Source organism: Solanum tuberosum, unplaced genomic scaffold, assembly GCF_000226075.1.
Source record: "Solanum tuberosum cultivar DM 1-3 516 R44 unplaced genomic scaffold, SolTub_3.0 scf00250, whole genome shotgun sequence".
NCBI lineage: Eukaryota > Viridiplantae > Streptophyta > Magnoliopsida > Solanales > Solanaceae > Solanum > Solanum tuberosum.
Window position 1 is genome coordinate 154791 of NW_006239183.1, and position 13906 is coordinate 168696.

The 13906-nt window shown below is 32.2% G+C and overlaps 2 protein-coding genes across 2 annotated transcripts; both read right to left on the reverse strand.

Annotated features, from left to right (window-relative positions):
• Window positions 1-1855: 1855 nt before the first annotated feature.
• LOC102600621 (scarecrow-like protein 23) lies at window positions 1856-3521 on the reverse strand. The gene has a single exon (XM_006357814.2). The coding sequence runs from the start codon at window positions 3330-3332 to the stop codon at window positions 2022-2024; it is 1311 nt and encodes a 436-aa protein (XP_006357876.1). The 5' UTR covers window positions 3333-3521; the 3' UTR covers window positions 1856-2021.
• A 4591-nt stretch (window positions 3522-8112) lies between these two features.
• Window positions 8113-8699, reverse strand: LOC102600958 (60S ribosomal protein L27-3). Its single transcript, XM_006357815.2, has one exon. The coding sequence runs from the start codon at window positions 8644-8646 to the stop codon at window positions 8239-8241; it is 408 nt and encodes a 135-aa protein (XP_006357877.1). The 5' UTR covers window positions 8647-8699; the 3' UTR covers window positions 8113-8238.
• Between the last annotated feature and the right edge of the window lie 5207 nt (window positions 8700-13906).

Consider the following 13906-nt stretch of genomic DNA (forward strand, 5'->3'; position numbering starts at 1 on the left):
TACATTAAATAAGTAATTGTTGCCCATAAGATGTTAGATTTGAGATCGATACATTAACGTGTGGTAGTTGCTATGTAATTGATACATTTAGTATAAATTCGAATTTACGTATCATATCTAAAAAATTAGTGCATGATACATTACTATTTATGTATCTCGTTTAAATTGATAAGTATTGTATTTTTACGGGATACATTAAGCATGTAATTGTTGCCCATAAGTTATTTGGTTTGAGATTGATACATTTAGTATAAATTAGTATTTATGTATCATGCCCGTATAATTTGACGTAGCTATGTATCATATACAAAAAAAAAATTATGAATATGATAAACAATAATTTAGTTTAAAAATAGTGTTGTACATACATAACAAACATATGATACAAACCCATTAATATAAGTGACACTTGTTATGATTCGTTTTTGTCCTAAGTTTCTTCATATTTATTTTGTCATGTCCATGTATGGGTGGTTTATTTTGTGTATGAAAAATTACCTCGTTATTCACATGATTTTCATGTAAAAAAAAATTGAAAAGAAAAAAATAAATAAAGAACTACCTCTTGATTAACTTTAAATCATTAACTGGAGCGAGAAAATATTTAAAATTCAAAATAAATGAGTGATGAAGGTAACTGGTGATAAAGTGGAGTGATTATAGGCATGAAAAATGGGGGAAAATAGTAGAGTTGGAAGATTGTATCTGGAAAGGAGAGAATTTGAGAAAAAAGAGGGATTTTTGTAATTTTTTTTAAAATGTTAGGGAATAATAGAAAATAGGGTAAGAAAAGATGTGTAGTTAGGTAATTTTTCCTAATTTATACACTAATGAACTTTCAATAAGTTACCATTAAATAAATAGTGTTGGCTCATGGGCCGACCCTGATCAAGCTTCAAGGGTCAAGGGCTTATATGGGTTCGGGTTATAAGCAGTGGCAGAGCCAGAATTTTTAATAAGGGGGTTCAAAATCTAAAAAAATAGACACCCGAAGTAGCCGAAGGGGGTTCGACATCTACTATATATACCTAAAAAATTATTTTAACTATGTATAAATCATATAATTTTCCGCCGAAGCCGAACCCCCTCATAATAGGATGGCTCTGCCATTGGTTATAAGCCCTAGTTTTAAATGGGCTTGAAAAATCTTAGCTCAATCTTACCCCAATAACGGGTTCAGTTGGTCAACCCGCCCCATGGGCTAAGCCCATTTTGACGGCTCTAAAATTAATAATGAAATAAAAGAAACGCTTATAAAGTTAAAGTTTTATCCCCCCCCCCTGCCTCCGGTCCCAATTTAAGTTGCACTTTTCAGATTTCGAAATTCAAATAAGTTTATCTTTGACAGTAAATTTTAATATTTTGAATTATTATTTATCGTGACTTATAGTACTTTTTACGTAGTTTATAAATTTCATGTTCAAATTTTTGATCAAATTTAAATTGTTTGACTCTAAAAAAATGAAATGTATCACATAAATTGAGATAGATGGAATATTTGCTTTTGCTGAAACAGTGAACTACACATTCTTTGTCACCTCAGAATTTAAGGAGTAAATAACGACATTTTAAAATAGTCTAAGGAATAATAAAACCGCGTGACACATGAATGTGTAATTGAAAAATTGGCTATAGATTGAGGGGGTCTTTTCACAATTTTCTCTAAGTTGTGTTGGTCAACTTTTAGTTTTTAACCATCATGAAATATATCTCTAATTAAAATATTTTTAAAGGATATGTAAGGTCGTCAAGTAATAGGGACATTAGGGAGGATGTAACAGACAAAACAGAATCTTCCACCACAATTATTTAGTAAAGAAAAGGACAAAATTTCTTTAACCCAATGCAATTAGTATTTTTCTTAAAAGAATAATTTTCAAGAATGATAAACACAATTACATATGTGTAGGGGCCTCCTCAGAATTAGGACCAAAGTGAACAAGAGCACTTCACTTATTAGTATGTCCAATTTCTTATGAAACACTTACAAATTGAAATAACAAAAAAAAAAAAAGGCAATCTTAATCGCATGGTTGCCATGCAGATGCAGTCAACAAAGATAAATCCTTCCATCCCAATTTCAAACACCCATTTTCGTCGACCAAAGTATACCCTCTCGGAAACATCCCTAACAATAAACTTGCTTGAGCAGCTGGAGTACCCGATAACGAAACGGGTAAAAACCCGATTCGTTTCATTTCAACGCCCCATCGCTCTACGGGTACTTCCCCGGTCCTCTTGGGCCCACCTACTGCTACAATATTCCTAATTTCGCTACTGAACAACTGCTGTTCCACCGTATGCCTCTCTACACTCTCTTCACTCAATCCATCCCCTAATGCATCAAACAAGGCTGAGTAATAATGCAATGCCTCAACGAATCGGCCCAAAAAGTTTCCTCCGTGACTCAGATCTTGTTCAACGAGTGTGATCAATTTCGGCCTTAACAAAGTTAACAATCTGAACGTACCTAAATCACTCCCTGTGATATCGTACAGGCAATGGTGCATCCAATTGACAACTGTAGTTTCCCCAATTTTGACTCCGAGTTGATTCAGGTCTGTGATGTGTCCGATTTTGCCTTCAAACGGTTGAAACTCGAACGGAAGTCCGAATGAGTTGGCGAATTCGGTGAGTCTACGGCCGGTGGATTCGAGTAATTCCATGGAGGATCCGACGCCGGTGATTTTGATGGAACGGAGCTTTCTCGATCGAGAGGAGAGGATTTGGAACAATCCTGGCCATTGAAGACCTTGCATGATGTCGAGATCGATGACGTGGACGTGATCTTCACCTTCTAATGCTTGGTAAATAGCTTGATTAGCTGTGTAGTGAGAGAATTTGATGAGCGGGCTTATTGTATTGTAAGATTGCAGAGCGGTGAAGAGTTTTTGGGAATGTGTGAGAGTTAGGGATTTGAGGTTAAGCGGAGAATAAAATCGGAGATGAGAACTGATGATTCTGGCCGATAGAGATTCAGCGAAGTAAGCAGCGACTCGCTCAGCCGATGAGCCGAACGGCGATGAAAGCTCAGCGATTTCCGGTAATAAATTAGCGGCTTCATCGAGATTCTCCATGGCAACAAACTCAGCGCATTGGAGGAGCAAGCCGAGAAGGCGAAGGCCGATGGAATCGGCGTCAACGAGAACTAACTCCTCACCTTCTTCTTCTTCCTCCTCGTTTCGGGGCCGTTTAGTAAGAAGTTGAGGTTCATCTGAGACCGGAGTAAACTCAACAATTGAGCGCTTAGAAGACATGGAAGATGAAGATGAAGATGAAGATGTATGGCTAATTGGAGTTGCAGATACAGAAGAGAATTGAAGCATGATCATTCATCACATCACATGGCAATGAATGTAAGAATTGTTAGTAGAAAAAAAAATGAATGGTGAGGATAATTGAAAGGGGGATTTATGAAAAAAAGGTTGATGACTTTTTGGAATTATTCATCTTTGTAAGACACATTGAAGTGAGGTTTTTGTATTTTTGTGTTTGAATCTTTCCTCAAACATAAAATACTATACTCCTATTAATAATAGTACTACCATTATCATAATCCCTAATTCATTACACAATACTATAATTATACAATAAAATATATTCACATCTCTTCCAAGGGAAAAAACATAGTTTCCTTGGAATTTAATATTATCTCTCTTGATTATTAGGTGTTCTAAATAAATTGACTTTTTTTTTGTGGTTAATTTTGGAGTACTACAAATATTTAACCTTAATCTAGAAAATTCAAGAAACAAAAAGTGCTAGTGAATCGGTCATATTTACTCAAAAACATAGAAGAATTCATAATAGAATTTCGAGTGAAGCAATTTTACCAAATTCAAAAGGAGGGATCATATCTCGTATTCAAAAACTAGTAATACGATCAATTTGTTTCATGAACTATTTGGGACAATTAATTAGTTCGATTTAAAACTTGACATGATGACCATAAAACAAAAAGGATTCATGTGTAGTTGTTAATGAAGGTGAGGTTACCAAATTCTGAGTTATTGATATCAATTTATATCTAATTGATCCATATATTGTCCCCAAATAACATTTTCTAAGCAAATCAGAGCTAATCCGAATTGCTCAATTATAAAAGATCTGCTACCGAACGAATAAACAATAAATTAGAGATGGACTGAGTAACTGAAGTTTGAACCGTGCTAAGCCACTTCTAAATTCATTTTTTTATTTTATATTAAGGGATTTATATTTTTAATATAAATAACAATTTTAGTTTATTTTCTAATATATTTTTCTCAGAAAGGCATTCAATTGAATTATGACCTTCCGGATCATATAACTCTGCCCCAATGTGGACAAGTAACGAACCCCACATGATGAATAATAATCTGTGTGTCATTTTTTATTTGTTAAATTTTGACTTTACACATATATTAAAAAAATATTAATTGGTATAGAGAGTTTATTTTACCTAATATTAATTGATAAAATCTTAAATATATTTACTCACTATATTTTTAAAAAATATTAACTTAATGTAAACAAATTGAGAATATAATAGAAAAAAATAAATCATACTTTCTTGGTTTGTCAAAAAATGACATTAAATTAGAAAATATTTGACAAATAAATCATAGCAATTGGAGTATAAAGTTGCTGAAAATTTTGTAAAGAAATGCTTGTACTAGTTTGTCACGTCTGTTTCTATACCCCATTTTGAAAACAAATATAATACAGTAGTTATCATGTTACTCCAAGTAGCTTCAATGGCCCACGTTGCTTTGTCACTATTATTTTACCCAAGAGGAAAAGTAAGGCAAGCTTGATCTAGTACAATTTCTTGGGATTTGTTTGGGAAATATTGGAGATCCAGAGAGTGTCTTTGATGTTTTTTTCATATCGATTAGAAAAATGAATTATTTATAAGTAATATATTTTATGTATAAGTTCAACATATTAAACATGGTGGTACAATCATACATGTATGTATAAGTAAGCCAGCCATGCATTGTAAATACAAGAATGATGAGAAGAGCTAAATGATTTGACAAACAGCTACAGAAGAATCAGGTTATCATAAGATGAAACGATACTCTATACTTTAACTATGATAGACCGAACCATCTCTCGAACGATTACATATTCCACTCTTCTGCTTCTAATATAGAAAGCATATTATAGGAGTGTATTACTCTTCTGTTTGCTTCCTTGTTTGACTAGCCAGAAAATGGCCAAATTTAGTTATTTCATTTCATATATTTATATCAAAAAATATTAATCTCTTATCCGACCGGATCCAAAGAAGATAAAAGCATTAAGAAAAGTTTTGTTTTATCACAAAGTAGTTATCCAAATTTTAAATCTTACTATAACAATTATTGGTATTAGTTATATTATATTATTGTCATAAAAATGCCAACCAATTGAAGGTATTCTTATATTTTCGATTTATACAGCATCTAAGAGGGCGGCACATGTGACCGCTCAACCAAAAATGAAGTGTAAATATTTTTGACTTGAGTAAATAATAATTGCTTTACATAAAATTTCTTATAGTCAAATTGACTCATTTCCACAAAAAGTCGTCAAAAAAAATAGTTCTTACTACATTTTTATCAAAAGAAATTGCAAAAACAATCCCATCCACCTAGTGAAATTCTAAGATTACGGGTCAAAAAGAACTAAACTAATGAAATCCAGAAATTTTGTACTTAAACGGGCCCAAAAAATAGTATCCAAATAAATGGCTCAATAAATTTTTTTGTATACAAAACAAACAGCAAAAATAATAACAAGAAGTTTTATGAAGACAAGTCCAATATAAAGTAGTAGTTTTTTTACCATCTTCCCAGAGCTACCATAGATTATAAACCCTCTTCATTGTTCTCTATTTTTATTTAAATATCTATATAATATACATTACACATCCTTTATTCTGACTTATAGGTCATTATTATAAATATAAATTACATATACATAACTACTCTTTATTACTGTTATTTTTTTTTCTCCTCATCTCTTAGGTTTGACAATTGAACTCATTTAAAATAAGATTAAAACAACAACCTTGAACATGTTTCTACCAATCAAGAGAAGTGAGTATCTACAGAAACATTAACAAATGAATCGTTTCCCTTTCCATTTTGTGATAAGCAAATTCAATCATCATGATTAAAATACCATAGACTAAAGATTATTAATCAAAACAGGTTAACGGTTGCAAACACTGATAAATTGTTAAAACTCTTGAGTAACTAACAAATACTCTTCTTCCAAGTTTTTTCTTGAGCTTTGCAACTTTGAAATAAAACTGGTTTGGCAACTATGCTTACAACATGATAGCAAACAAAACTGTCCGTTGGATGAAGAAAACATTTTCAACAATATGCACCAGAGGATGCAAATATATCAAAAATAAGGTAATGTTATGTGAATTAGAAGACATCCCTTGGTCAAATAAGTGACTCAATAAACAGCAGGACAGAAACAAAATCACTGACCCTAGCTCAAATTACTAATGTCATCCATATCATGCATGTAACTCATATCAAATTTGACAAGAGTAATAACTATACCTTCTTGTATGACTGAGAAATCGTAAACCAAACAATGATGATTGTACTCTAAACAGCACTTGCTACAATTTGAAAGTAAATATCTGAACAACTAAATTGCATTCATTCAATCTCAAGAAGAAGAAAGGACTTATCCTAAAGCTTAGAATGACAAAATAGAATGTAGCAGGAGACAGGTAGCAAGATGTAATCGACTTACACCATGCTGTTTAATACTGACTATTCATCTATGCTTCGGAAACTTGAACATCCCTCACTTCAATTTTAAGAGAGAGTTCACCATATGAAGCAACACATAAACAACAAGAATAAAAAAACTGAGAAGTGGCCGACGGAATTTTTTTTATGACAAGGAAAACCCGCAGCCGTTACACTTTGGGTGCGCACAGGGTAAGTGGCAGACGGAATTTTGATAATTACAATCTTGCAATCCAACCATCAAGCAAACTAGATAAGAAACCAGTATACTTAAATCACTAAAGGACTTTGGATTGACATCATTCTATGCTTTCCTTGACACGTCCATCGAACATTAATAGGTCAATGCACGCAACGCCTCAGAAAGCAATATATATTACGAATTCAAATTCTCTACAGTCACATCTTATGTGTTTTCACTACAACAACATACTCCATGTAATACCATAACATACACCTATACACTGGTAAATGTCATGCAACAATCTTAAATTGCAACCACCATACACCAATATAGTGGTAACAAACTAGATGCACTTATCAAAGATCATACTACTAATTTGGGATTTGTCAAACACTGATCATACTCTAAACAGCACTTGCTATAATTTGAAAGTAAATATCAGAACAACTACATTGCATTCTTTCAATCTCAGGAAGAAGATAGGACTTCTCCTAAAGCTTGGAAATGACAAAATAGGATGTAGCAGGAGACAGGTAGCAAGATGCAATTGAAATACACCATGCTGTTTAATACTGACTATTCATTTATGCTTCGGAAACTTGAACATCCCTCACTTCAATTTTAAGAGAGAGTTCACCATATGAAGCAACACATAATCATTAAGAACAAAAACTGAAGTCACTTCTAAGGAAACATTTACACAAGACAGACGAATTCTGATCATGTTGCAATCCAACTATCAAGCAAACTAGATAAGAAAACAGTTTACTTAACTCACTAAATGACTTTGGATTGACATCATTCTATGCTTTCCTTGACACATCCATCAAACATTAATAGGTCAATGCATGCAACGCCTCAGAAAGCAATATATATTACGAACTCAAATTCTCTACAGTCACAGCTTATGTGTTTTCACTACAACAACATACCTCATGTAATACCATAACATACACCTATACACTGGTAAAGACCAACAACAATCTTAAATTGTAACCACCATACACCAATATGGAAACAAACTAGTTGCACTTATCAAAGATCATACTACTAATTTGAGATTTGTCAACATGTTAGGTATACACTGATAATACACACAGTGATGTTCATTTCACTCATAACAACTGCAATATTATATTAATCACTTGTAAGAAGTATAGATATAGAAAACATTAGCAATACGAATTATGATTAAAGATAAAACCAGATCTATCATTTCAAATTAAAAGTTGTTTGAACAAGAACAAAACAAAACAGAGAAAATATTCTGAATATCCAGAACAGAAAATTACCAAATTAAGAGCAAACCACTCAAAATCTAAGCTTAGTGAAGAACCAGCGATTTTTCCCGGTTTTGAATCGCTCTTCAAACTTAGCCTTGGCCTCCTTAGCAGCAGTAACCTTCTTATCACGTGACTGAAGGCAATCGACAGTAACGGCTTCCTTCAAATCAACATCCAGTGTGTAACGAGTAGGCATGATGTGGTTGTAATTGACAAGCTTGATGAAAGTCTTGACGCGTGATTTCTTCGCCTGCTTTTTCGCAGAGTCCTTACGGATCACTTTCTTCGGGTACTTAGCTACGCCGGCGACCAAACAATGTCCGTATGGCCTATCACGTGTCCCATCGTCGAACGCTCGAACAATCACCGCTTTCCTCCCGGCGTACTTGCCTTGGAGAACCACTACGGCTTTGTTTGGCTTAAGGAATTTCACCATGTTTCTGCACTTCTATTTGCTGGTACGACTGACGATGGATGAAACCCTAACTAGGTTTTCCTTCGTTTATATATGATAGAGATTGGCGTTGCTAAGGCCTTTTGGGCCTTGGGTTTACATTTTGGGCTTCGATCTTATTAACAGGAGAAAATGTAAAAGGAAAAAAATCACACCACTTACATTGGTTGCAATCATTCAAATTTTCTTGTGAAAATTTCATATATAACATATATTATAGTATTATTTTTGAGCTATAGCAGTAGAGTTTCAGTTTCAAGTTATACCATTTAAAATTTCAGGTTTTAACAAATTCATCAAAAAGAGAAAATATTTTATCAATTGGAAAAAAATTGTAAAAAAATAAATAAAATAAACAAAATTGTTTTTTTTAAAACGAAATTAAAAAATAATAAATTAAAAGACTGAATTTGTGGGCTGTTATTTAATTTGAAATTATTATAGATAATTAATGATTAGCACTAAATAAGGAATCCAAACAAATTAACATTATTTTTTATCCTTAATTAACTCAATTCCGTTAAAATTAAATCTAATCAGATCATTTCCTTCTTTTCATCAAAGTTTCTCTCTCTTCATTCTTCATCCAAAAAAAATAATCTCAGGAAATAGTTGAATATTTTTTTCATTGAAAAAAATTGATTTTATTGATATGGACAATTGCGTATCAATTTTAATTAAACACGGTGGAAGATGAGATCATTCGGGTAAGTATTTAGTATTGTTTATTGTTTGTTTTTAAGTTGAGTTGAAACGAAAAATTGTTTTGTTTAACTGAAAATGTTGTAAAAATGTATAATATTAGTGATTTTAAGTTTTTGTGATTGTTTTGTGTATTTTTTCTTAAATTATAAAGTGATTGTATATTTGCGAATGAATTTAATAGAATTTTTGGAAAGAAAGCTATAAGGAAAATGTGTTAAGTTATATGTAAACAAAATTATTTGGATTTTTTGACAAATTGTATGACAAGTGATTTTAGTTGGTATTAAATTCTAAATTTTACTGGATCATATTAGATGTTGTCATCGCTGAAGAAATTAGTGAGTTAGAAATTAATTATCTGGTACGATTAAAAAATGTATTTGTAATGAGTGAGTAATTGTTGTATGAAATATGTATTAAGTGTGTTTGAATGTTGGTATGATATAAGTTGTCTATACGACATGTGTATGAAATGTTTATTAAGAAAGTATGAATTTCGTTTGTAGTCGTGTCTGACGAAATGTATGAAAAGTTTTTTTAATGTTGTATTGATGGTGAAATTTTATGTAGACATTTGTGTATAAAGTTTTTTGTTATTAAATAAGAATTTGTTGTATGATTTATGTATTATAGTAGTATGAAAGTGCTTGGAATGTACTAATTTAATGATATTTGTAAGAATTGTTTGTTTAATTAAATATAAAAATTATTTTGTAATATTCTGTCTGTCTGAATCATATTTGTATTTCGAATTGTTTGTTTATAATCTGATACTTTTTTTTTTTTAATGTAACAGGGCATTATGTGAATTTTCAAATGGAAGGGGTTTTATATGATTCTTCTAGTCTTTATAGTGGTCTAGTAAGCGTGATAACATCGCAACTTTTGATAGATACTACAAGCGTGATAACATCGCAGCTTATGATAGATACTAATATAAATGATTTAGAGATAAAATATTTAGTAGATGATCGATGCCCACTTGTTAGAATACACAATGATGTTGGTGTGCGTGTTTTCTTAGATCAAAAGAAAGTTAATTTGGATTTCTTTACTAAATATCCATTGTGCATAACATTGAAGAATATAACAATGGATAATCCGCATTCTCTAGTTGTTGTGAATAGGAGAGTTTCTGATGTTGCTATAACATCAACGAACTTTGATTTATATTCCAACAACGCCATCCGATTAGTAGTAGTGAATTTGGTAGATGAAAGTACTGATGAAGACAATGGAGTAATCAATGACGTTTCTAATTTATTTATAGATGAGAATCAGGTTTACAAGGATACAGAAACACTTATGGAGGTGACGTTTCTAATTTATTGTTGTTGAAAATTTCTTGATTTCGAATCGTAATTCTATACCGTTTATTTTAATAACAAACATGTCATCTCAGACATTTTGTTTTTCAAGAATCATCATATTCCTAAGTAATTGACATTGGATCTTTATATGGTGCATCTCATAGAATATACCAAAAGGAGTTTGTTCGAGAAATTGTTGAAATCTCTTTTGCCCAATAACAGTCAAAAGATCAGCAAACACATTCATGTTGATACATGAAGACCGGTGTGTGTGTTTCTTCCTTTCCTATAAAATAACACTATGTTACATTTCATACACACTTCACACCCCATATGATTCAATTTTCATTTAGTTATAATTCTAAAAGCATAGAGAACTCAATAGTCCACATTTCATAAACACTTCACACCCATAAAATTCAATTTTCATTGCAGCAATACCATAGTTCAAATACCACACACAATTCATGTACAGTATGTTAAGAGACATGACATAAATTATACTCACATTTCACACACACTGCATACATATATTGTTCACATGTACGCAAATTTCTTTCCAGCAATAACCATAAGTTTGCATATAAATTATATTCACATTTCACACACACTGCATACACATTTTATTGACACACTCGGCATATAAAAATTTATTTCCAACAATAACCCTTAGTTCATATTTCACACACATTTCATACACAATGTTTATAAAGAAAATGACATACATAATATTCATTTTTCACACACACTCCATACACATGATATTCACATACAGTTCATACTTTTATCATTCAAAAATTTCCAGTGACACCTATACAATACATAGTTATTAGAAAAAAATCATACATAATTTTGACATTACACACACACTGCATACAAAAAATCCCAGGGGCACCTATACACTATTAATTTTAACTGATATGTCATAACCAGTAAATATTCTGTTATAATCAAGAAATTTTTAAAAGTAGGTTTAAAACTCGTAATATTTACTCTTAAATGTGTATATGGGGTGATTTTTCCAATTTTCTTTCTATTTGCTGTACAGTGTACAAACTACAATGGTATGTTATAAATTTCTAGCAATTGAAAATATAAGATTTAATATTCTAAAAGATCACTCAACTATTAGAATTGATGTAGCAAAGTCATTAAACTTTATTTTGTATTTGTTGACACCAAATTTTGGTCTGATATTTTTAAAGTTAATACTTTTTAAATATTTTATTTTTTAAATAGTTCAAAATACATGTTTTGTCATTTTAATGTAATTTGTTGATAATTATCCTTATTTTCAAAATATTAGAATTTTTATCGGTTAATTTTGTTTATATTATTTTGTGACAGCCGGTTGAATTTGTTCATTTTTTATAAAATCATTATTTCTATTAAATTACATTTTTTACATGTTATTGGTTACGTTCATTACATTTTTTTCATATTCATTTTATCTATTACATTTGTTAATATTCATTTTGATATTTTGCACAGTCCAAAAATTCATTCGGATATAGATAAGATTTCATACACAAATATTTTATTAACCGGTGGTTTTGACCCACGATTTTAAGATAGTGATATTGTACTATTGGTAGTTTTCAATTCCCTATTTAAAGAATAATTAGGTTAAAGGGTGGTGGATTTTTTTTAGGGATAAGAATTTTCAGATTGTTTATTCACAAAAATGAATTTTTCATTGTTTATTATTTTTCCGGTGAGCTCACCGGAGCTCCACCAGTCCACCACCACCAACGACCCCTTGATCTCTCCCTTACTTCCATTTCCCAACAGCCGAACCACCACCCAGAAGACCCAAAACCTTTCCCCTTTCAGGTGAACTATTTACCAACCAAACTTCATTTATGATTCTTCTCCGTAGCTACTGGTAGTAGCAGCAAATGAACTCAACAACTCTCCATTCTCTCCGACCAACAACAACCAGCAACCACCACTCTCCTCTACCAAATCTCTTTTCCAGCTGCCAAACCACCACCTGAAACCCCCAAATCCACCAGCAAACAACAGCCAGCCAAAATCCTAGCAAATCAGACTTCAAACCCCACTAGTCCTCTACCCCATCCATCTTCCTTCACTTTTCCAACATCCAAACATCCCCCAAACCCGTCTGAAATAGCCATCGGAAAACACCATCTTCCGCAGCTCTCAACGACCTCCAAAACCCCAAGACGGCCAGAGGCGTATCCAGGATCTCAAGAACATGGGGGCACCATTATTTTCAAAATAGACAATTAATTCAATTATATAGATTTTACGGTGAGAACAAGTTGACGAGCAAGTAGGTAGTAGCAATCTTTATATAGTAATATATTAGCAAAAAACATCATTCACTTACAATTGTCCTCGACGAGTTTTCATATTTTGAAAATGGCCAATAATGACATCATTACTTACATTTTTAAATATACTACTCTCTATATAGCAAACTAAACAACCATTCAAAAGATCTTCATCCATCCTATTACGCAAATCATTCTTTATGTACTTCATTGATGAGAATGCTCTTTCCACGCTTGCGGTAGCAACATGAATAATCAAAGTTAGTTTCACAAGTAGATACACAAGTGACCAAGTTTGATCTAGTTTTGTCTCTATCATCACTTTTGCAAGATCCTTGATTCCCTTCAAGTTGAGAAACTTGCTATCACACTTTTGAGCATAGACAATAAAATCATCAAGTTGAAAATTGAGTTCCCGAAGCTCTTTATCACCAAACTCACTTGGGTAGTACTCGGCTAGTTTCATTATCCTATCCTTGTGAAAATTAGCAAATGAATCAACCGGACTCAAACTAGCCATACCGAGGAGCAAGTCACTAGTCACCACATCAAAACGATTATTGAGTTCTTGAAGTGCCAAATCAATGACGGCATAAAATACTTCCACACGAAAGTGATGCAAATATGAAATATTGGACCTCTTACGCTTCGACTTCCCATTAGAGTAGTCTTCATTCATTTTGGGAATTGAAATTCCATGTTTACCACAAAATAAGCTAACCTCATCCATCATAGAGTCCCATTCATCCTCTCTCATCATTTGCAATCGTTTCTTTGAAAGGTCAAGCAATCCCATAGCATTAACGATATCTTGATCTTTCTTTTGTAAAACTTTATTCAACTCATTCGTCAATAGCAACACCTTAAACATCAAGTGCAACATAAAGACAAATTCAAATTCATGAATCTTGCTCAAAAGATTTTCCGCCG

What these genes read in the sequence shown, in the direction of transcription:
- LOC102600958 (XM_006357815.2), bottom strand. Translation starts at nt 8,646, where the DNA reads ATGGTGAAATTCCTTAAGCCAAACAAAGCCGTAGTGGTTCTCCAAGGC.
- LOC102600621 (XM_006357814.2), bottom strand. Translation starts at nt 3,332, where the DNA reads ATGATCATGCTTCAATTCTCTTCTGTATCTGCAACTCCAATTAGCCAT.